A 24036-nucleotide genomic window follows, 5' to 3' on the forward strand; every position below is an offset into this window, starting at 1 on the left:
AAAAAAATTGATAAAAATTCATTTAAAGTGGCTTTTCTTTATCTCAAGTCAGTTATTTTAACATAAAATCGCTCCATTTCGCTAAAAATTTATGCTTTTCGAAAAAAATCGATACATTTCGATAAAAAATAAAACATTTCGATAGAAATCGATAATTTTGATAGAAACCGATACGTTTCGATAAAATCAATACCATTCGTTGAAACCTCGATAGCAATCGATAGAAATCTGTACATATCTATAAAATATATATAACGATAACAATCGATACAAATCTGTATATTTCTATAAAAAATGTTGATAAAAATCTATACATTCCGGATAACAATCGATATTTTTCGAGAAAAAGTTATTGTTCAGTTGATGATCTAATATTGACCATGTGTTTTTGCATGATGTCGATAACTATCCTATCCATTGCATGTGATATATTTTGGATTAAACCAAACAAAAAGGCATTTCATTATGGCTGAGTTTAATTTTTTCCAACTTCGAAGAGTATTTGAAGAATGCGAATCTGCGATAACCCAACAATTGACTGCTTGAAAAATTCTAAAGTTTGTTTTGCCACACTAACATTTATCAATTATGGACAAGTTGAATTTGTGAATAATTATGAAATGTACTCTATAATCGAAATATTGGTTAGCGATAACTGAAGGAGTTGTTTCTTGTTATCATCTTAAGACCATTTTGACAGATCAGAATTTGATAATTTTCATTGTCGAATCGAATATTCGATAATGGGCTTAGGTAAAAAAGCAACCAAAAATCTAGCTAAAGGATTTTAAAGAAATCGATTTTTTGATCACTTAATTAATTTTAGGTCAATTTTTTCAGGAAATTTTTTTTTCGCATTTTTTTTTTCAATAGAAATTGGAAAGCCTTGTGGTAATTTTTATAGCAATATTTTCCGACGCAAATTTCTTATTTTGAATTTTATAGCAAACTTTTTGGTGAAAACGAAATTTTTTTTTATGAATTTTGAATATATATTAAAGCCATTAATTTAAAGGGCTAGCAATTTCAAAGCAAATAAATTGTTGTTTCTTTTTTAATCATAGTTGTAAAATCTCTAAAATAGTTATAGTCCAAATAATGTTGTTTTGTAACTTAAGTTATATAAATTAAAAAATATTCCCTTTGGTAATAAATCGAAAATAATAATAAAATAAAGTTTTTTTTTCACAATTTAAATAAGAACTTTACAAAATTGTTCATTTTAGAGATTATAGTACATATATAAAACGAAAAGTTAAATTAAGCATACAATTTGTTTTAAATATACATTAGAATTTTACAAACACAAGCCCCAAAAACGATATTTCTTTCCCTCTCTCTCTTTCTCTCTCATAGATTCTATGTCCCCTTTAGGTTGTAAGCCCAAAATCACCATCTCGAAATCTCTTTTCAATATTTAAAAAAAAGATATAGCAAAAAATTTCGGAAAAATAATAATACAAAACTTGCTCATGCTTTTCTCAATTTTTGTCCTAATTTCAAAAAAAATACATATTTGTAGTTGTTGTTGTAGTAGTAATCATAGTTCTAAGTAGTACAAGGATTAGATCTAAGTAGGTAGGTAGTAGAGTAAAGTGGGGGATTTCTATCTCTAGGGTAGAGGGACAAAAAATTACAAATTACAAACTAACTTAAACATTTGTGTGTGTTCTCTCAATGTATCATTCTTTTCTTTAAAAAATTATGTTTCTTGGTTGGTTGCTTAGTTGTGTGTATGTGTGTGTGTGTGTTTTTAGACAATTTTCTTCTTCTTGTGTGGTTTTTCATAAAAAATCCATTTTTTTCTACATTTTTTTTTCTCTTGGCTTAACTTTATACAATTTTTTGTTTTGTTTTCTTATTAATTTTTTTTTGCAAAAAGTCAATTTTTTTTAGATTTTTATTCTCTTTTTTGTAGTCTTGCAAAAATATATAAAATTCTTAGAACCCCCAGGAGTCTCTACGTTTTGGAGGCTGGTAGTAGGGCCAGTGTGTGGTTAGTGTTATGGGGAAAGCTATACAGCTATATTTACTCCCATGTCACAAAGCGAATGCTCTATTTTTTGTTTTTATAAAATTGTGTGATAAATGTTTCTTGATTTCTCTACAGGGGGTTAACTCATTAGATTCTTCTCCTTTTTCAATTTCCATTTCTTGAAAGAGTTTCTATGTTTGCTTTAGAATTCAGAATTCAAAATCTGTAGCTTGTTTGTAGTTCGGTTAGCCATTGAGTTTTCTTGTTTCTCTTACTACTATTCTAATAAAATTGGCCAGCAAGATATTTCTACTTGCTGGCTCTCTCGCGCTTTATATCTCACAGAGCATATTTAGTGATATCCCTCGTCTTCTACTGCGTTTCTCCTGCTGCTTACAAAACCCCATTTGTGGTGGGTGGACCAATGGGTCCCAAATTACTGGCCACTGTTACCGATGAGGTCAGTGTGCTGCTCTGGCTGTTACTGCTGGTCGAGACTGAGGAATTTACACCCACCATGGATTGGGCCATTGATGAGGCATTGACCATAATGCCATTTTCCAAGGCCTGTACGGCGGCGGCAGCTGCTGCATTATTATTCGAGTTATTGGCGGTGACTACGGATGTGGTATTGGTCAAGGGGCTGGGGGCTAATGATGAGGCGCTAATGGCCGCCGTTGTTGTTACACTCATGCCGGTGGCTGCGGATACGGGCAAACCGGTGACTGACATTCCCGCGGATGTTACGGCTGATGTTGATCCTCCCACACCACCTGTGACGGTGCTGGCTGCCGATGTTGAGGTAATGGGATTTGATGTTTTCATGAAATATTTCTCTAATTTGGCATTGATATGCTTGCCATAGGTGTATTTACGCAATGCGGCCATGTGTGGTCGTATCTTGTTCATGAGTTTCTTGAGTTGTGTTGGCTCAGAGACATCGATCATTTTCTGGACCACATAGTTGGCATATTGATCTTTCATCATGACGTGTAAGGCGCTAAAGAGGGGTGAAAGGCAAAAGAATTATTAGTAAAAATTAAAAAAAAAATTAGTGCGTCTCAAAAAAAAAAATTATGAGAAAAATCGAAGTTTCGATTCAAAAATCAATTTTTAATCTATTTTTATGTTTTTTTTTCACTTTAGTGTAATGAGATGTGATCCATGGTGGACCCCAGAGCTGGTTGGTCTAAGTAAGGACTGCAAAAAACTCTTCAACAGAGCAAAAGCAAAAGTCCGGACGAGCTTGAGAGAATAGCAACTGCCCAATACATTCCAGGGATACTGGAATCTGTGGGTATGCCTCTAGCGACATGTAAGCTAAGTTTTCAGGACCAGGCCGAAGGGACAACGAATGATAGATGGTCAAAAAGAGGGGGCTGTGAGCATTCCAAAACTATGTGGCCTAATCTAGACTTGAAGAGCTCTACTGATTTGCTGTCATTGGCTAGAACAGACGTCTCGCCCTTGGGTCCGTCATAACATTTCACTGTCTAATCAGAAAACATGCTGACTGACTGAAGGTTGGCAACAACGACTTTTGCAGGAGCTGTGAAGACATCGAAGAAGAAGAGACTATAGAACACCTTCTGTGTATGTGTCCCGCACCAGCAGTCGGAAGGAATTCCATTTTAGGTTCTCTTTTTTTTAAGAACCTGTCTGATTTAGTGGATGTCAACGTTTGCAAGTTATTGGGCTTTTTAAAGCGATCTGGATGGTTCAACACACCCTTCTTCTGTTCTTGTGGTATCACAATGGACGAAAATGTCTAAGTGAGTCAGATGGCAGATTGCTACTACTATCTGACTTGCACTGGATAGGGCTAAATTAAAACACGACAGCTAATTAGTGGGTGGGATCCACTGCTAAATAGTAGTGGAGTTAAAGCTCATATCTGTATAGACATGAGCTTTAACATAGCCTCAAAAAAAATAAAATAAAGACGTTAAATCGCACGATTTAGGCGGCCAATTGACCGGTCCCGAACGTGAAATAAATGTTCACCGAACTCGACGCTCGGCATGTGGCACCGTCTTGTTGCAACCACATGTCATGCAAGTCAGGCTCTTGCATTTTGGGCAAAAAAAGTTGATATCGTCATATCATGACGATAGTGCTTACCATTTACAGTTTCATTACGATTCGCATCATCTTTGAAGAAGTGTGGTCCAATGATGCCACCGGCCCTGAACCGTACCCAACTGTGACTTGTTCTGGTAGAATTGCTAGCTCTTGCAATGCTTCTGGCCGATTTTCACTCCAAAATCGACAATTCCGCTTACTTACGTACCCATTAGGCCAAAAATGACCTTCGCCGTTAAAATGGAAGAAGCGCGCGATGAATTTTCTTAACATAGCACGCATTTTGATACTAAAATTTCATAATTTCCAAGCGTTGTCCGTTTGTATGACGATTCATGGTTTAATTATAGATGCATGACAGTGAAACAAAACACGAAATGTGCATGAGCTGTTTAAACCAGTGTTGCCATAAAGATAAAAGCTAAAAAATCACCCTTTAAAACTATTTACATTGATTCATCAGCCTTTTTAATTCCAAAGAGTTCTTATCAGAAATTCGTTATGCCACCCTTTGGGTTCAATATTTTCCAAATTTTCATCAAACATCTTGAAGAATATCCCCACACCCCCAATTGGTTAGCACATGTTCAAAAACATTTGGGCAAATGACCACCAGGTGTTCGAAAGATTGCCTCAATACATTTTTAGCTCTCATTAAAACAGCTTGACAAATAGACAATATACGATGTTCCCATCCCCCATCTGGTAGAGGAAATACTTACTTGTCATTGAATGTGCAGACTTCATCAATCAAAGCTGTACGTTCGGCCCGTGTAGCATGTGTGACACATTTCTCCACCACATTGGAAGCGAATTTGTGCTGTGACAAGACCAAAACTTTGCCCCTTACGCTATTAATCAAAATTGATTTATCCTCGGGTTTGCCATGTTCTAAAATAGTGGAGAAAGTGAGAACGAAAAAAAAATTATTTACCTTTATTTTGTCCCTTCCCCCACCCCTCAAAAAAAAAGGCTTACCCAAAACATGTTGTATAACATAATTGCCATACTGGTCCTGTATCAATTGCTCCGTGTGCTCATGCAATTCATCCAATATCGGTTGCGTCTGCTCTGCGGTGCAATGTTCCAGTATTCGTTGTATCACTCGACATCCATACGGATGGGTGCTCAGCGAATACACTTGGCTCTTGAAGGCATTTATGATGAACTGTAGCGCTGTGGGATCGACGCATTCAATGCATTTCTGCACCACGTGATTACCATTCTGATCTTTAACGCATTTCAAAACATTGCCATCCAATTCGCGTACAATTTCCTGTTGCTGTTCGGCCGAAATGCTTTCCAAGGCCTTCTGAATGACTCGACATCCGTACATTTGTAAGGCCAACTGCAAGACATGACCTTTCACCTGCATGCCCAGGGTGTTCTTTTGTTCTGGGGTGCCGAATTCAAAGAATTTCTGAATGACATAATTGCCAAAGACATCGGTCATGAGACTGTAGGCGGCTCCCAGAATTTCACTGAAAACCATTTGTTTCTCTGCCGCAGTGGCCCTTTCCAACTTTTGTTGTATGAAACGTGAGCCATGTTGGTCCTGTGAAAATTCCACAATATGATTGGCCAAGTCACGCAATTGTAGATTGGGATAACGCTGATTGCGGAAGTCCTCCAATAGGCGAGAACGTCCTGGTTGTGGAGCTCCAGCAGCAGCACCAGCAGCCGCAGCAGCGGCCGCGGCAGCAGCTGCTGCAGCACCCACTCCACCTACACCAGCAGCAGCCTGACGTGTGGCAGCTGCAGCTGCAGCAGCGGCGGCAGCAGCAGCCGCAGCAGCTGGTGTGGTACCCTGTATGGCCAAGTGTTTAGAGAACAGGGAACTATTCGAGCCAAACATATTATTGGCAGCAGCAGCCACAGCGGCAGCTTGAGCTGCAGCAGCAGCTGGCGGTAAACCCACAGCCATTTGTTGACGATATTTAGATTCAGCTCCAGGAGCACGACTATTCATTAGGCACGATTGTGGTGGCGGAGGTGGTGTTATGGCCGCTCCAATGGGGCTAGCTGAAGCTGTGGCACCCAAAGCACCATAGGTATTGGTAACGGCACCCGGCCATTTTCCACGAGCTGCGGCGGCGGCAGCAGCTGCTGCTGCAGCCTGGGCCACTGTTGAGGAGACAGCATTGGCAGCGGCCGCATTGCTGTTGGTATAATCCATGGCAGAGGGACTGAAGGCAGAAGTGGTACGATCAAAGGAATCCCGGCGACCGGTCAACGATGAGGTGTTCAGAGCAAGACCTAAAAGCAAGGGAAGAGTAAAAAGGAAAAAATTAGTTTTTTATATTATTGTTGCTAGCAAAACAAAATTTTTAGTTTGTATTATTATTTTGTAAGCTTAATATTAACAAAAAAGAATGCCAGAAGCCAATACCAAGTCATTTAAAAAACGCACAATTTTTCATACTCAAACAACAGGTGGAAAAACCAAGAGTTTCTTTAATAATATTTGAAAAATTAAAGTTTTCCCACGAATATTCCATAAAGGAACATTGAGAATACTTCTCTCACATCGATGAGTGCTGTCTGATTCTATGTAAGCACAATGATAAAATAGGATTCGAACTCAGGCGTTCAAGGCTGATATCTTAACATACGTTTCACACTGGACTCCATATATTTAATTAATCATGCGTAAAACAGATGGACATTAGGATGTTACCTGGCCAAAACTATGTAAATGTTAATAGTTCGTATGTTTAGCATTTTTGTTGCATACTTTTAGGAACTTTTACTTTCAATAGCCATTTCAATTGTAAATTAAAATTTTGGTTCCATAAATTTTGATTGGAAATTCAAAATCTTTGCAACACAATTATATTTATAATATAATTGGTTGTAGAAGGTTGTAAAATGGACTCACATAGACAATTTTAGTCTAATAAGAAAATATAGTTTTTTTATATGTTAAGAGACAGAACAAGGGCGTTGAGTCAGAATCCAGCTCCCTATCTGGACGTTCTTATGCTGTTTGTTTTATTTTTATAAAAAAATGTTTGAACATCTTTTTAAATAAAATGTGTTGCACAAATTGCAAAATGCCCATGAACATTCCACTAAGGAACAGGGGCATACTTCTCACATATCAATGAGTGCAGTCCGATTCAAGTTTAAGCTCAATGATAAAGGGCATCCTTTTTATAGCCGAGTCCTAACGGCGTGCCGCAGTGCGACACCTCTTTTACAGCTTTATAACTTTTATAAATATAATTGTGGTTTAAAGATTTTGAATTTCTAATCAAAATTTATCGAACCCAAATTTTAATACTGAAATGTCTTGAAATTTATTTAAATAAAAGTAAAAATTCCTAAAAGTATGCAACAAAAATGTTATGTTAAACATTGACATGGTATTAGACAGGGAAGATTCTAATGTCCATCTGTTTTTAGTATGATTTGAGAAATATAGTATAAAAATTATACTATATTTCTCGTAGCGCAGAGGTTAGCATGTCCGCCTATGACGCTAAACGCCGGGGTTCGAATCCTGGCGAGACTATCGACAAAAAAAATTTCAGCGGTGGTTTTCCCCTCCTAATACTGGCAAAATTTGTGAGGTACTATGCCATGTTAAAACTTCTCCCTAAAGAGGTGTCACACTGCGGCACTCCTTTCGGTCTCGGCTATAAGAAGAAGGCCGCTTATCATTGAGCTTAAACTTTAATCGGACCGCACTCATTGATATGAGAAAAGTTTGCCCATGTTCCTTAATGGAATGTTTATGGGCAAATTTGCATTTGTACTTTTCGTATCAATTTATTAAAATAATTTAATTGCATACTTTTTGGTTAAACCATAGAAATTAAAGAAGAAATCACTTTCTTTGAGTGTCGTTGAATTTCTTTGGCCACAAAACAATAAAAAGACTTAAAAATTTTAACTTTAAAGAGTTCAAACCAACTTCATGGTAAACCCCAAAAACCCAAACATTTAATTGCAATATCCTTTACATTTTCTTATAGCATACTTTTGGGCGATTTGTTTCTATTTCTCCAACGTAGTTGTAATTAAATTTTCATCAACATTATTTCAATTAATTTTCATTCATTTCCCCAACTAAAGTAAACTTAGTTAACCTTACGACAAACAAATGTCTTATGGCCAGGCCATGCTGTTGACATACCCTGTACCCCCCAACTGTTCTACAATTCGCCAAACTTAGCAAAACCAACAGCAAGTGCATGCACCAGCAGAATCATGTAATATTAAGGCCACCATTAGTTTATTACAAACACCAGAGGTAAGTGACTAAGAAACATTTCCTGGTTTTGGCCCATTGTTATAGCAGTAGAGCGATGGTACCCAAAGCCTTACAGACCCTACCACTGCAATAATGAAGAAAAATTAAGCCAAGAGAAGGAATGCGGCGCAAACAAAAAAACCAAGCAAAAAAGCAAACAAAAAAATAGCCGTCGAAGAGAATAGAATGTAAGCTTTTACTTTACTTTGATTATGTACGTGGTTGTAAAACAAATCGTACGCTAATACTACTTAAATAAACTTTGTACTTTAGGCCACCTTTATATGGCAGATAGTACTCATGACATTACCTATTGTCCGCTGAGCCAGAGTGAGAGGGCTCGTGAGCAAAAGATAAAACATCCTTTTTTGTAGCTACAAACCCATCAACATGGGGACTGCATTAAAATCTCGGCAATTTCAAACTCAAATATACACGTACAACAAATGCTGAGGTTACACAAAGTATCATCTGGCTGTCTGTCTGTCCGTACGCCATAGAAGAAGTTTGGTTGTATTCCTTCCCACCATCGATGTGTTGTGTTGGGGAGGTTTGAAATGGAGAATGGAATCTGTCTGTTTGTCTATCTAACTAAAAATCTCTACCGTTCTCTGGCTGCCAAACCCACAGAAAAACGGGGAACATTTCACAGACGTGACCGTTCACAGGTGCATAGGATTCGTGTCCGTCCATACGTCCGTCTGTCTGTTTTTCTAAATGTATCTACGTATGTCCCTGGTGGGCACGAAGGGGGCATGCCACTGACTTGTATGCTAGTATCCGTTTCCGTTACTAAGCACAGCATCCGTTTTCAATGGTCTATGTGTCTATGAGACATTGAGTGTGTGTGTGAGTGAGTGCTGCAAAAATCCCAAAAGACTCAAAATGCAATTTAAAAGTTTTATTTTATTCCATCTTTAGTGTCTCATGTATACACTGTTGAATTTATTTTTTTTATAAGAGATCCGACACCTTTCTTGTCTTTTGTATGCATTGCTTTTTGGATTTATTGACATGTATGTGCGAAAATCGAAAAAGTGAAGGATCTGACTTAATAATGGAATATTTTTCCCGGGTATTCCCAACACTGGGGGAAAAGGGGACACAGAGTTTTAATCAAATTCATATAAAACATATGCATTTTAAGTGGCATAGAAGTTAGAGGGATGAACTTAAATAACTAAATATGGTTTTATAAGGGAGAGCATATTTTTAGGTGAAATATGCAAAAATTTGTAGAAACAAAATATAATACCAACATCATTTTCTGCAAGCCATTAAATTTGTAGTTTTTAAATTTAACATTTTTAGTTAAAAAAAACCCTTGAAAAATTGAAGCATACTTCCAGGTTCTTTTTAAATTTGCAAAAGTTTATTATTATATTATCAACTCTTATCTATTTCAAAGGCCTTATCAGCTTCGGTGGTGGAATAACCACCGCTAAACATATTTACCTAAACGATGTATACCACACTCACTAGGGCCAAATGGAAATGTAAATTTTGCCCATGAACATTCCACTAAGGAACAGGGGCAAACTTCTCATATATCAATGTGTCACAGTCCGATTCAAGATTAAGCTCAATGATAAGGCGCCTCCTTTTTATAGCCAAGTCCGAAAGACGTGCCGCAGAGCGACATTTCTCTGGAGAGAAGTTTTACATGGCTTAGTATCTCACATATGTTGCCAGCTTTAGGAGAGGAAAACCACCGCTGAAAATTATTTCTGATGGTCTCGCCAGGATTCGAACCCAGGCGATCAGCGTCATAGGCGAACATGCTTTCCTCTGCGCTACGGTGATCTCCTAGGGCTCTCTAGTGCATTGGAGACTATTCTAGAGGAGAGTCAGCCACTGTGGCCATGGGAGAGTGGATAGAGAAAAGGGCAGGTCATACCATCGCGATATAATCGACAGGAAACCTTGAAGGAATTAAAGAAATTTCTGATCGGATACCTGAGACGACACTTGAGGTCTAGTGCGAGGCACTGCTGCCAGCGGCACAGTCTTGGATTAATGGAACTCTGGTATTTCCATCTGGAAGTTCATAATATACGGATAGATCAATGATAGAGGACAGAGTGGGCCTGGGGGTCTACATTGAGAGCTCAGGGACTGCGATCTGATTCCGACTGCCTGACCGTAATACGAAAAGCGTAAGCTGGTATGGTGTTAACGCGAAAACGTCGAGTGCGAACATCTTTATGGAATACGTATAAACAGGCTATTGGGGCAATAAGAAGAAGAAGTGTAAGAAGATAAACGCCTTCTTCGAGGATGGCACGATTCGGCAGAGCAGACGATTTGGCAGTGAAGGCTAGTGGATTGCCGTCAATAAACTTGGTTAATCCAAAGCCCTTATGGGCGACACATTACTAGTTAAGGGTGTGGTCGATGAATGTGCATGTTATACTGTGGAACAGCGAAACGGTCGGTATGACGACGAAATTCCTATGGCGAGACCAGAATCGTGAAAAGAAGGAGGTCAGTATAGCTTTCGGAAATATGACAACCAGGTCACTTATGCAGCATAGGTGCGGCAAGTGATAGGATGTGAGGAAGATTATGAGATGGTGGATCATTTTCTATGCCATATTGCTAACAGACACCAGCACTAAGGACACAAAACCAGATATGAACAAACTTAGAGGCGTGGTATGGAAAAGAACTCACAACTAGCCGATTACTGGCTAAGGTGCTTTTTCATAGTGGCATGGGGCTGTGATATCCGAAAAAAAAAAAATAATATTTTCTATAAAAATAAAATTTTTACAAAATTTTTGAAATAAAATTTTGACAAAATTTTGTAAAGAAATGAAATTTTGACAAAATTTTCTATAGAAATAAAATGTTGACAAAAATTTTCCAAAAAAAAAATCGAAGCACTCATTTATAGTAGAGCCTCGTATGCCAATGGTGAATGCGTTTTGCAGGCCCACCCCAGATGAGGCTTTAAAATAATTTTCGCAACTTTTCAATGGGGTTGATTAATGAAAATTTTGGCCTAGTCTAATGTCTCAATTCTAAAACCCTGTTTTTCTCTTTTCCTCGTTCCCCCATTAAATTTGCCAAATGGTTTTGTTTTTGTCTTCTAACACACAATTTACATTTTAAAACCACACATAATGCCTGAAAATATGTTACGGTTTTTCACCATTAAACATTTAACACATACAGACACCCAAATGGGTATAACAAGATTTCCTAAAATATTTAACCATTTCAAAACAATTACTGTTTACAATTTAGTTACAAAAGTAAAGCGCTCAACAAAAACAAAGAGCCGTTGAAACATATGCTTAAACAAAACAATTATATTGTTAACAATTACTGAGGCGAAAAATTGCGAAAACAAAAAAGCACTACATTCACATGTAGGAAAAAAAACACCAAGGGAATATGAAATTTTAATGAAATTTATAACATTTTAAATGGAATTTCCCTTTAACATTTAACAAGGTTTTGCAGAAGTAGTGGTAGGTTTAATGGTGGGCGAGGATAAAAGTATGAGGGGCTTAGTTAGCACCACGCGTGAAGGGAGGCCAACACGTGAGTTTTATAACTATGATGTCGACGATGAAGCAGTCAAAGTTATTTTTAATAACAATAATTTTCTCTTTGCAATATTTTCATGTATGTATCGCCGTACTAGTAACATTGATATTCGCGCGTACTCCCACTCCCACTCACTCAATGGAGCAAGCAACGTGACTGCCAAAACAGAGGCTTGTGAAAACCAGGAAGAAAGCAGGATCAAGGGTGGCCCATGAAATTTAGCAAGAAAGTATGAGTAGCATAAAAACTTAATGCATTTACATTTCAATGTGTGAGTGTAAAGTGTATGAGTGTGTTGTTATGCCATGAAATTTTTGCAACGCATTCGCGTTCCAAAAAACGTGGCAAAAATATATTCACCAGTTAGGGCAGGGTCATATTTTCTCTCTTACTCTCCTAACCTTTCCCTGAACTTGAGGTAGAAATTTTAAAAATAAATAAAAGTTCTTGCATTTATATACCATTTAATTTCATATCCATGTTTTCAGTGGAAAACCATGTTGTTTTGCTATATTTAGTTTTCACTGTTATTCACACATTGTGGTTATACATATATAAGTAAGAGCTTGGGAAAAAATCACGTGCTAACTACATTTACATTTCACTGATCTGAGAGTTTTTGGTGAATTTATAATTGTAAATTATTTGCCCATGCATGTGGAAAAATGTTGAAGGTAGAAATTCCAGAAAAAAAGAGCAAAATAAAACTAAAAATTGGCAACTATAAAATTTTAATTTAATTGGCTAACTTAGGTATAATAGAATGCATTTTTTTGAAACATTTTTTGAAACAATTAATTCTAGTTGTGGTGTAGTTACATGTGCAACATCATATATGGCACGAACATTTTTTGGTTTAACAAAGTTAACAAAAATTATAAAGTGAAGCTTTTATACTTAAAAAAATGGACGAAATAGTATTTTTAGCTCGGTGGATGAAAACATTTACCTAAAACTATGCTTTATTTTCAAAATATATATCAGTTTAACCCAAATGTATGCTAAACATTTTCGTATAAATGCAAATGAAAATCTTGCCCATAAACATTCCACTAAGCAACAGGGGCAAACTTCTCACATATCAATGAGTGCAGTCCGATTCAAGTTTAAGCTCAATGATAAGGGGCCTCCTTTTTATAGCCGAGTCCGAACGGCGTAACGCAGTGCCACACTGCTTTGGAGAGACGTTTTACATGGCATAGTACCTCACAAATGTTGCCAGCATTAGAAGGGGAAGCCACCGCTGAAAATTTTTTTTCTGATGGTCTCGCCAAGGTTCAAACCCAAGCGTTCAGCTTCATAGGCAGACATGCTAACCTCTGCGCTACGGTGGCCTCCGTATAAATATAATAATTATTTAATTTTTTTTATTTTGCTTTTATTTATATTGTCACTGTAACAAAGGACACATTATACTGTTGCATACTTTGAGGGGCTTCGAAAAATAACAAAACGTTTCAGTAAAACTGCTTTTTGACATTTTTTGTCTATGGGTAAACAAGTATGCTTCATTTTCGAACAAACTCTTAAGTTTTGCCCAATTGTATGCTACACTTTTTCAAAATTATAATTGATAGAAATAAAAGAATTCGATTAAAAAAATATTTGCCATAATTATTTAATTTTGATTTGTGGATTTAAAAAAAAAAATGCATATTTCCATAGACCGTTGGAAAATTTTTGAAAAAAAAATTTGTATTGTTACTTTGTAACAGTAACCAATATAATGGCACATAATAATATTGTACACTTTTCGGCCGATTGGAAAAATGAAAAAAATGGCGTGTATAACTTGATTAAATTTAACTTTAAACACCTATCAACACTCAATTTAGTTTCAAACAAAAAAAAATACAGTTTCTCCCAGTTGTATGCTACAAATTTTTCGAAAAATATTTTAAAACATTTATCAACATAAACAAAATAATTTTGTCAAAAAGTTCAATGTAATGATGTTATGAATTTTGAGTTTTAGATTTAGGCTAAGTAGAAATTTTTTGATAAATATTTTGGCATATTTTCTTACTCAAAGTAAAAAATTTAATCGCATACAGTAATGTTGCAACTTGTTTCAATTTCAATTTAGACATCTTTTCACACTCGACCAAGAATATGGTTTGTTTTTAAAATAAATTACAGTTTCGAAATTTTTCGTAAAAATATTTTAAAAAAAGGTTAAATTCAGGCACAGTGTAAAATTTTTGAAAATTTTTTGAATATTTACATTGTCACAGTAACAAAATAAAAACAAACAATAATGTTGCATACCTTTGGGGGATAGTTAAAATAGCTTCATTGTTAAAATTTTCATTAAAACTCTTTCTATACCCGCATAAGGTAATGTTTAGTTTTTAAACTAAATTTCAATTTTCTTCAAATGTGTGCTATACTATTGTGGTATTAAAATAAAATAAATTCTTCAATTAAAAACTTAAATGCTACAATTTTATTAGTATTGGTCTTGGATTTAGGCGCAGTGAGACATTTTTGAAAAATTGCATATTTACATTGTCGCAGCAAATAACTGATGGCACATAATAATGTTGCATACTATTAGGAGCTTAGAAAATAACAAGATTTCATTAAAATCCCATTTAGACACACTTCTACACTCGTACAAAAGTATGATTCGTTTTGGAACTAAGTTGTAGTTTCGCTTAAATGTCTGCTCCACTTTTTCGTATAAATGCATACAAAAATTAACTGCAATAATCAAACATTTTTCAATAAAAGCATAATTGCTATAATTGTTTTAATTTTAAGCATTGGAATTGAAAACAGTGAAATATTTTGAAAAAATTTTGGCTCATTGTCACAGCAAACAATTTAAAGCACATGCTTTTAGAAGCTTGGGAAAAAGCAAATTTGGTTAAATGACCATTAAGACCATTTTGAAACTCTTTTTGAAGTATATTTCACTATCCAACTAAACTTCAGTTTCCCCAAATGTATGCTACGCATTTTTTCGCAGAAATATGTTTAAAAGAAGTGAAATAAACAATTTAAATTTTAATAGGAATAATTTTATAAATTCGAGTTATTTCAAGATTTGGTTATAGGCACATTGGAAATATCAAAAATTTGAGTTACTTCAAGACTTGGTTTGAAAGTTTTGAAAATTGGTAGCATTATTACATTGTCTCAGTAACACATGTAATGTTACATAAAAATGTTGCATACAATTAGGAACTTTTAAAAATTGCAAAACTTTGTTAAATTTCCGTTTTGACACGCATATATATATAAATATACATTAATACATTTCCAATTTAAAAACAAGCATCTATTAGAAAACATAGACAACATAGATAAAAATGAAGTTTTGCACCGTCTCTTCATTTCTAACAAGGCAAAGACATCGTAACTTTGTTAAAATATTAATCGAATTCACCTTGTTTTGTCATGCATAATAGTATGGCTTTGACCTAAAATTATCCTTCATGCTAGCATCTATTCACTTGCCTGCTTCAGATAATCTTTAGTCTTTGTCTACAAAGAGAACAAAAAAACACACAAACACAGCACAATAAATTCAGCATAACACTGTTGTGTCAATTATACTACCCCTACATCCTAGCACCAAAGCTCAGCAGAAGAATAAGAGATATCAGACCGCCTTTCATTTGCCATGCACCGCATTTGCTGTTTTTTATTACAGTTGTTGTTGTTGTTGTTTTCTATGACAAAAAAGACACAATAGAAATGCGACAATATTTTATTATCATCATTTTCACAGACAATTGGATATGTGTCTATGTATGAATGACAAAAAACAATTAACATGTTGTTGTTAAAGGAATCCCTTTGTAACACATAGAGGATATCGGCAATGCGGCAAGAGTTCTCAAATTAGAGCACAACCATTGTCTGTATAGTACAAAGGCTGGAAGGAGTTCTTGTTTGGGAAAAATGCTAAGAATCTATTGATGGAGATATCGGCATTGAAGAGTAATTATGTGGAAAAATTGCATAAAAGAATTCTATGGTTATTTGAATTGTATCGGCACAAAAGGTGCTTGAAAATGAGTTAACCCTGAAGTGCGCCTAAAAGTATGCAATGACAATGCCAAAATAGTAACTTTGCCTTCATATTTGCTGGAAATTATCTCTAAATACAAAATTTCAATAAAATTTTTTGAAAAGACGAAAATTCAATAAATATTTTTGAAGAGACGAAAATTTAGTGAAATTTTCTTTAAAATCAAAATTTAAGTGACATTTTTTGTTAAAACAATATTTCAGTGAATTTTAAGACAAAATTTCAGTGAAATTTTTTCTAAAGACAAAATTCCAGTGACATTTTCTGATGTTTGCTCGGGATTTAAACCCAGGCGCTCGGCGTCATAGGCGGACAGGCTTATATCTGCGCCATGGTGGCCTCTGAATAAACCTATGTCTACATTAAGTTGTAGAATACCAGTGTTAGTCTTTCGAATTAAATTTAGGAAATCCTTGAAAGACAAAATTTCAGTGACATTTTCTTTATAGAAAAAATTTAAATGAAATTTTTTGTGTGGTATTCTCTAATAAATGTTTAACATTAAATAAAGGAAATAAAAGCAATGCATACTTTTAGGATTGACCTTGAGAACTTTCGTATCAAAACAATCTTGGTTGAACAGTTTTAATATGGCAGGATAGCTCCCAAATGTTGCTAACTTTAGTAAAAGGGATAACCACCGCTGAAAATTCGCGCCGGGATTTGAACCCAGGCGGTCGGCGTCATAGGCGAACATACTAAACTCTGAGCAAGATGGCCTCCAAATAAACCTATTTCTACAATAAGTTTTGTGAAAACGGGTTTTGGTATTTTAAATTCAATTAAGACAAAATTTCCTCCACAGATAAAGTTGCAGTGATATTTTCTCTACAGGCATATTTTCAATGAAATTTTTGTGTGGTATTCTTTAATAAATTTTTAAAAGCAATGCATACTTTTCGGATCGTCCTTGAAAATTTTCGTTTTAAAACAATCTTCACAATGTGTAGCATCTACAAATCGTTGTTTCAAACTTATTTATTTACTTTTCATAAATGAAAATAAACAATTGTTTACCCTCCTTGCATGCTTTCATATATGCAACTCATTTCCAAAAATGTATCATTCACAAAATTGAATTTTGCTGAAAAAAATAAATTCACATTTCCATTACTTTTTTTTTGCGAAACTCCCTCCAACAATTGGCTGCATTTGACAACAATAATAAAAGTATCACTAACAAAAACATGTACGTTATGTATTTACACAGTGTGTGTAGAGACATGATGTATAAATAGAAGGCTATACATACGTATGCATATAAACAGACCAAAAGATGGACAGACGACATATCGTGGCTCTTGTTGCTTTTGCAACAGTTACTCCGTTATTTTCAAATACTAACAAACAAAACAAAACGCTATCCTGCAAGGTATGCAATACTATCTACACCAAGTGCTATAGACGAAAGATCTTTTGGTGTGATGGTTGGTTGGTTAGCTGGCGCATCAGCAGGTGGATTTTTTCTCGCAATGCAAATAAAAATCTAACTAAATACTCTAACACAAATACTTATACACACACTGCTGTAATAGAGTGAGATCTACAATGAAAACCATAAACGTTTGTACACTGCATATGTGTTAGCTTTTCTATGCTGTTTATAAAAGCCAGCGGGGATTCAGAGAGACTAGACACAGACGACTCCTTGCAAACGAAACTTCAGGCTGAAACTAATGTAAAAAAATGCAAGGAGACTGAGATTTTTACCCAGAGTATGAGATAATATGTAGATATGTATGTAAAAGCAAAATTGAAGCTAAACATGGTGCAGACATAAACAACAACAGTAGTGGTAGCAGCAGCAACAGAATCAACAGCGTTTGTGCACCATTAACAACATCAGCATTTGGCAGGGAGGCAAACCATTTGAAATAAAGTTCTTATACAACTCTAACTATGCATGAGCAAAAACAGCTCTGCAAAAAGAAATAAAACACAAAAAAACTCTCAAATGGCACTATGGTGAGGCTTTAAATGTAGTCTGAATTGTTGCCATTGTGCCACAAAGACAACGACAGCAACAGCCGCAATGGCAATAAAAATTTCACCCTGGTGAAAGGCTAGGTAATCAAGCAGCCTTTAATCCCTTCCAACCATATTCAGGTGAAAAGGATGCTGCGGTATACTTGTATGCACGTTTTGTTTTTTCTTTTCATTTTGGTTGTATATGTGCGATGTTTTTAAGGACAATGAAAACAAAGGCATTGCATACGCGTCACTTGATGTGTGGTGTGGCAGCAGCAACATATGGCATGAGAAAATAAACGTTTATGATGTATAAGAGTTATGGTTAGAATGATGGCAAATATAAAAGGATGTATTTTGATAGCGAAATTATATACATAAATTTACAAAAAGAATTATTATATATATATATGTTATAATAAAAGGAAAAACAGAAAAACAAAGTGACAGTATAATAAACTTTAGGGAAAATTTTGTGTGACAACTATGAAATAAAATTGTTTCAAAAGAACCCTATTTACATGAAGAAATATTTGAGCTCAACGCTTTAATTGCGGGAACCCAGTTGAAAGCTTAAACACAAAGTTTCGACAGTTTCAACAATATCGACCATCAAAAACTAAATGCAGTAACTATACAGTACATTTCAAAATTTTATTGCATACTATTAGGCGTAAAGTTTAAAAAACTTTTTTGTGCAAATTCTTTTAAGAAAACAAATAAGCAAACGAAAAAGGCTTCTAAGCGTTCAATAGAGACTATAGATCTTGTTTATGATGTGGGTGCTGAACTCAAGTGCCAAAAACTAAATGCAGTGATTATACAGTACATTTGAAATTTTTATTGCATACTATTAGGCGTAACATTTTAAAAAACTTTTTATGCAAATTCTTTAAATAAAATAAATAAGCGAAGAAAAAAGGCTTCGAAGCGCTCAATGGAGACTATAGGTCCTATATATGATGGGGGTGCTGAACTTAAGTTCAAAAACTAAATGCAGTGATTATACAGTATATTTTAAATTTTTATTATTATTTATGAAAAATTTTTGAAGAAAACAACTAAGCGAGAAGAAAGGCTTCTAAGCGCTCAATGGAGACTATAGGTCCTGTATATAATGTGGGTTTAAAAGGCCATAGGTGAAGTCTATGTGCATATTTTAGCGACAAACCATCAAATGAAAGAAGCCAAGAAGTTCAAACTACCAATTTGCTAAAACGGAAGATATATTTTGGGTGAACAGTTTTTCGATTTTTTGGGTTAATTATAGTAAACATTTAAAAAAAAAAAATTTAAACCAGTTTTTTTAAAAAAGTTTGGCCTTATCGAACTTTGGATACCCAACACCCTGGATAAATTTATTATACTATTTTATTATAGCAGCAGTAAGTGCATAATTACATCCAAATATGGGCCGATTTGGATCATATTTGCTTTAGATGCCGAGAAGCCTTATGCAGGTCAAAGTTTAAACTTTTGCGAAATCGGGTAATAAATGCCCCTTTTATGGGCTAAGGATTTAAAATGGAAGTTCGGTGGTTACGACAGCTATATCTTACAAAGGTCATATGTGGATCATACTCGGTTCAGATATCGTGAGGAGCGGAATTCCTTAACTAATGAGGCTATTGTGGACTTAAGACTCTAAATTCTGATTTCGGTTAATTTGGCAACTTTATCCAAATATGGTCCAGATTAAACCATAATCAGTTCGGTTGTCGGTAGACTTAATACAATTCACTGCTCCAAATTTAAACGAAATTGGGAAATTAATACGAATTATATGAACTTAAGACCCCAAATAGGCATATCGTTGTATATGGCACCTATTTTTAAAAATGATCCGATTTGAACCCTATTTGGGTCAGATGTCTGTAGGCTCAATACAACCTACCGTTTCGAATTTCAGCCTTATCAAGTAGCAAATGCGACTGTTATGACATTAAAACCCTTTATCACCATATAGGTCTATATGACAGCTGTATCTAAATATAAACCGATCCATATGTGTCACGGACCTAATAGAACTCATTCTTCCAAATTTCAGTCAAATCGGTTTATAAATATGCCAGTTATGCTCCCTTATTCGGGATAACGGCCTATATGACAGCTATATCGAAATATGGTCCTACCTAGACCATATTCCAGTCGGATGTTGGGGTCTTAACATAAATGACTTTCAAATTTCAGCGCAATCGGGTCAAAGTGTGATTGGGACCAATTCGGCATGTATATCAAGTGGCTTAGAAAAAACTAAGCGTTATAAGTTTCTGCAAAACTGGAAAATAAATTTGGCTTTTATAGCCTTACAACTCTAAATAAGCAGATCAGTCTATATGGCAGCTATATTCAAATATGTTCCGATTTGGACCGTCCAAGAATCTGCGTATTGAAGAAATACAGGTCTGAAAAAAATTTCCTCACGATGTCTTCAATTTTGAAGGCTGTGGTGAGATTAAAACTGACAGATGGCGAGACTAACCGACATCGTAAAACCGTCTTAGAATTTTGCGACGATTCTTTGTAGTCGAAAATTGATAATTTGATGAGTTGTAAACGGAAAGACTAAATTAAATGCCATCTATTCTATAGCGTTAATGCATTAATTGGAGAAATACAAAATTTCTCCTTAACTGAATTATATTAGAAAATTTTAAATATTTCGCCCCCAAAAATATGCAATTTATACTTTTACACCTAAAGAGATGCCATGAATTTTAAATTTTTAATTTATTTTTCTTTTATTTTCGAAAAATTACTACTAAACATAGGCCTTAAGTTAAAAAGTAGCCGATTTCTCCTGAACATATGCATTCAAACAAACATTTGGAAAAAATTCGCCTATAAATAGGCAGCAAAAATTTTTTAAGTCTCTTTTACAATCCCTTCACTTCAGTCATTTTCATTCATCACAAAAACATTTCTTAATTTAAAAATATAAATTGACTTTCACATTACGTCCAAAATTATGCAGTAAATATATCTCTAGAAAACATTTCATGGAAATTTTTGTTTTAGAGAATATTTCATGGAAAGAGGAAGGCCACCGTAGCGCAGAGGTTAGCATGTCCGCCTATGACGCTGAACGCTTGGTTTCGAATCCTGGCGCGACCATCAGAAAAATATTTTCAGCGGTGGTTTTCCCCTCCTAATGCTGGCAACATTTATGAGGTACTATACCATGTAAAACTTCTCCCCAAAGAGGTGTCGCACTGCGGCACGCCATTCGGACTCGGCTATAAAAAGGAGGCCCCTTATCATTGAGCTTAAACTTGAATGGGACTGCACTCATTGATATGTGAGAAGTTTACCCCTGTTCCTTAGTGGAATGTTCATGGGCAAAATTTGCATTTGCATAGTCTTTAGAGAAAATTACATGAAAATTTTATCTTTAGAGAAAATTTTACTGAAATTTTTTCTTTACAGAAATTTCACTGACATTTTGTCTTTAGAGAAAATTTCACTGACATTTTGTCTTTAGAGAAAATTTCACTGAAATTTTGTCTTTATAGAAAATTTTGATTTTTTTCTTTTGGCAATGAAATCTTACATGTTGTCTTAGCCTTCTTAACAGATTAATATAAAATCTCTGACATGGCTAAAATGTCATTAAGTTTTTATTAAATATTTATTTTGCCTTTATTCTCCGATGAGGCTTTAAGTAATTTTAAATTAAAATATTATCATTGCTTGTTAAACATTGTGCAAACTTAATTATTATGAATATGCTATGATTTCTCAAACCCCATTTAATATATACAACACAAAATTGCAGCCATTTTCTTGTTCGATACTTGAGATTTTGTCAAATCCCTAATCCACACAAGAGGCATACTAATCCTTGAAAGTGTTCACATATGTATATTACACACAGGGTGGGCAACATTACCCACAAAAATGATACCATTACCAAAATGACATTAATAATTGAGAATATATTCTCTTAGTCTGTTCCAAATGGAAGCGTAATTAAATGTTCGGTGTGTAAATGAATCAACGAACAAACAAACAAATACACAGACACACAATGTCCTCACTTCAAGGGAACCCTATAAGGAATAGCATAATGTGCCATTGTAAAAGGTGTTTGCAAATAGAATGCCCAACACACACACATTTAAGATAGATGTCCAACAAAAGGACAATGAGAGCAAGCAAGATATTCTATCTAGGTTTGTTGGTTTGTTTGTATTTGATAAACTACAATTTGGGATAAATGCTATAACACATGTAAATGTCTTGCCTAGCTCTCTTGATTTGACTGCCACAAGTGTAAAGCCAAAACTAAAACGAAGTCCTTTTGCAAGCAAATCATTTGACAAGGACATTCGAGTGTAATAAGGTAAATATTTTCACACAGGCAGTCAAACACACCCACTAAAACCCTCTTCTCATGGCCACCTTTAAAATCCATAGAGATAGAGAGAGTCCATTTGATAAATGCTCAACTAGAACACATTCAAACACACTCACACTAACTCACACACACACTCTTAGCCTTTAAGTCCAAAATTTGCCATTTATATTCATCTGAATAGTCGGACATTCAAGGTCTTTAAGCCTGGATGATGGGAATTATTGTCGCATGGGCCCGGCTTATTGTCTTCTCTGTCCAACTATGGTCGTTTCATGTCATTCTATACATGTGTTCAACATCAAATGACAGGATATAATTATGTTCGAATACTTTTAAGGTTCATCACATACAAACTTGGCTAGATAGCTGTATGGATACAAAATGGGGACAATTACATGTGTTGTAAACACTTTATCACCAAAGCTTTATCACAACTAAATTGTGCATACATGCCTATATACATATGTGTGTGTGTGTGCCAATATAAGGTGCGAAGAGTTATGATAATGCAATTACGTGGATGTGTTTGTATGTATGTATGTTTTTTGTTATCTAAGCATAGCTTTTGGGGGTTTTAAATGTTCCAGATAAGCAATTTTAAGTTGATTTATAATTTATAAGTATGGCCTAGGTTTTAAAATCATCTTATGGGGGTAGTAAATTTTAACAATGATTATAAATAAGTACTATCTGTAATGCATAGAAATAGAAATTACAAAATTTACATGAGTATTAATTAGAAATGCAGCATATCCCAAGGAGAACTTATGAGAATTTGAAATTTTAAATGTTAATAAATTTTAAAATATAAAAGTTAAGAAAATAATGATGTGGAATAAAGGATATAAATTGAATTCATTGCATATTTTTAGGCAAATATTTTATTTTTCTCTTAATGTCCATTTGTAAGAGAATATAGGTTGATAAATTTAAAGTCTAGGTTTAGTAGGAAAAAAAATTTTTTTTTTATTGCATAATTTTAAGCGAAATATTTGAAAAGTTTTCGTCTAATGCACGTTAAGAAAAATTAAGATTTTTGTTTTGTTTTACTTTACTAAAGAAACAAAGGCACATTAAATTGCGTAGAATTTTAAATATATCGCATATTTCAATACGAATTTAAAAAAAAATAATTTGATTGCATATTTTTTTAAGAGAAATTGAAAACATTTAAAATCAAAGGAGCCTTTTTTTATTAAGTTTTCGTTACGAAAAGGAAATTTTTCATTTTCCTATATCTTTATATAGGGATGAAAGATTATTTTTATGTTTAAATATAATTGTCTTTGTTGTTAAGCTAAAAACAATTTTTTTTAAAGGAAAAGTGATAGGAAGGTTTTATAGAGGAAAAAATATTTTTTTTTTACCTGCTGCATATATTTAGGCGAATTTTTTAAAGTTTTGTATAAATTCATATTTTAATCAGAATGCATATTTATAGGAGGAAAAATAATTTTTTGTTTAAAAAAGAATTTTATGGTTATGAATCTAGAAACACTATGCTTCGAAAATAAAAGAAAATTTGTGACAAAGTGTAGCTTTTTGATTTTCAGCTTGGTTTTAGGTGATATTGTTTTAGTTAGAAAGGTCATTTCCATGCTTTGTAGCTAAAAATACTCCGTTTACTGAAGAAAATAATGTGGAAAAAAGATAACATTTAAAATATACTGCATATTTTTAGACGCAATATGCTCAGTATTTTCAAATCATATATTTGGCAAAAAAAAAAAAATAGGATTTTCTAACTAATTGCATACTTTTTGGAGGAATTTATTATCTGGTTAAAAATTTTTTAAGTTTCAAGA

General features: G+C 34.4%; 1 protein-coding gene across 6 annotated transcripts in view; it reads right to left on the bottom strand.

Annotated features, from left to right (window-relative positions):
- Window positions 1-1210: 1210 nt before the first annotated feature.
- The window catches only part of LOC106081092 (maternal protein pumilio), an 809199-nt gene continuing 786373 nt past the window's right edge, over window positions 1211-24036 (bottom strand). For all 6 annotated transcript variants that reach the window (XM_059362138.1, XM_013242815.2, XM_013242816.2 and 3 more), the window contains 3 exons: window positions 5036-6313; window positions 4780-4948; window positions 1211-2975 (listed from right to left, as the gene is read on the bottom strand). In XM_059362138.1, coding sequence (XP_059218121.1) covers window positions 2369-2975; window positions 4780-4948; window positions 5036-6313 — 2054 coding nt within the window. In that variant the 3' untranslated portion in view covers window positions 1211-2368. The remainder of the gene's footprint in view (window positions 2976-4779; window positions 4949-5035; window positions 6314-24036) is intronic.

Source organism: Stomoxys calcitrans, chromosome 2 (genome assembly GCF_963082655.1).
Source record: "Stomoxys calcitrans chromosome 2, idStoCalc2.1, whole genome shotgun sequence".
NCBI classification, from domain to species: domain Eukaryota; kingdom Metazoa; phylum Arthropoda; class Insecta; order Diptera; family Muscidae; genus Stomoxys; species Stomoxys calcitrans.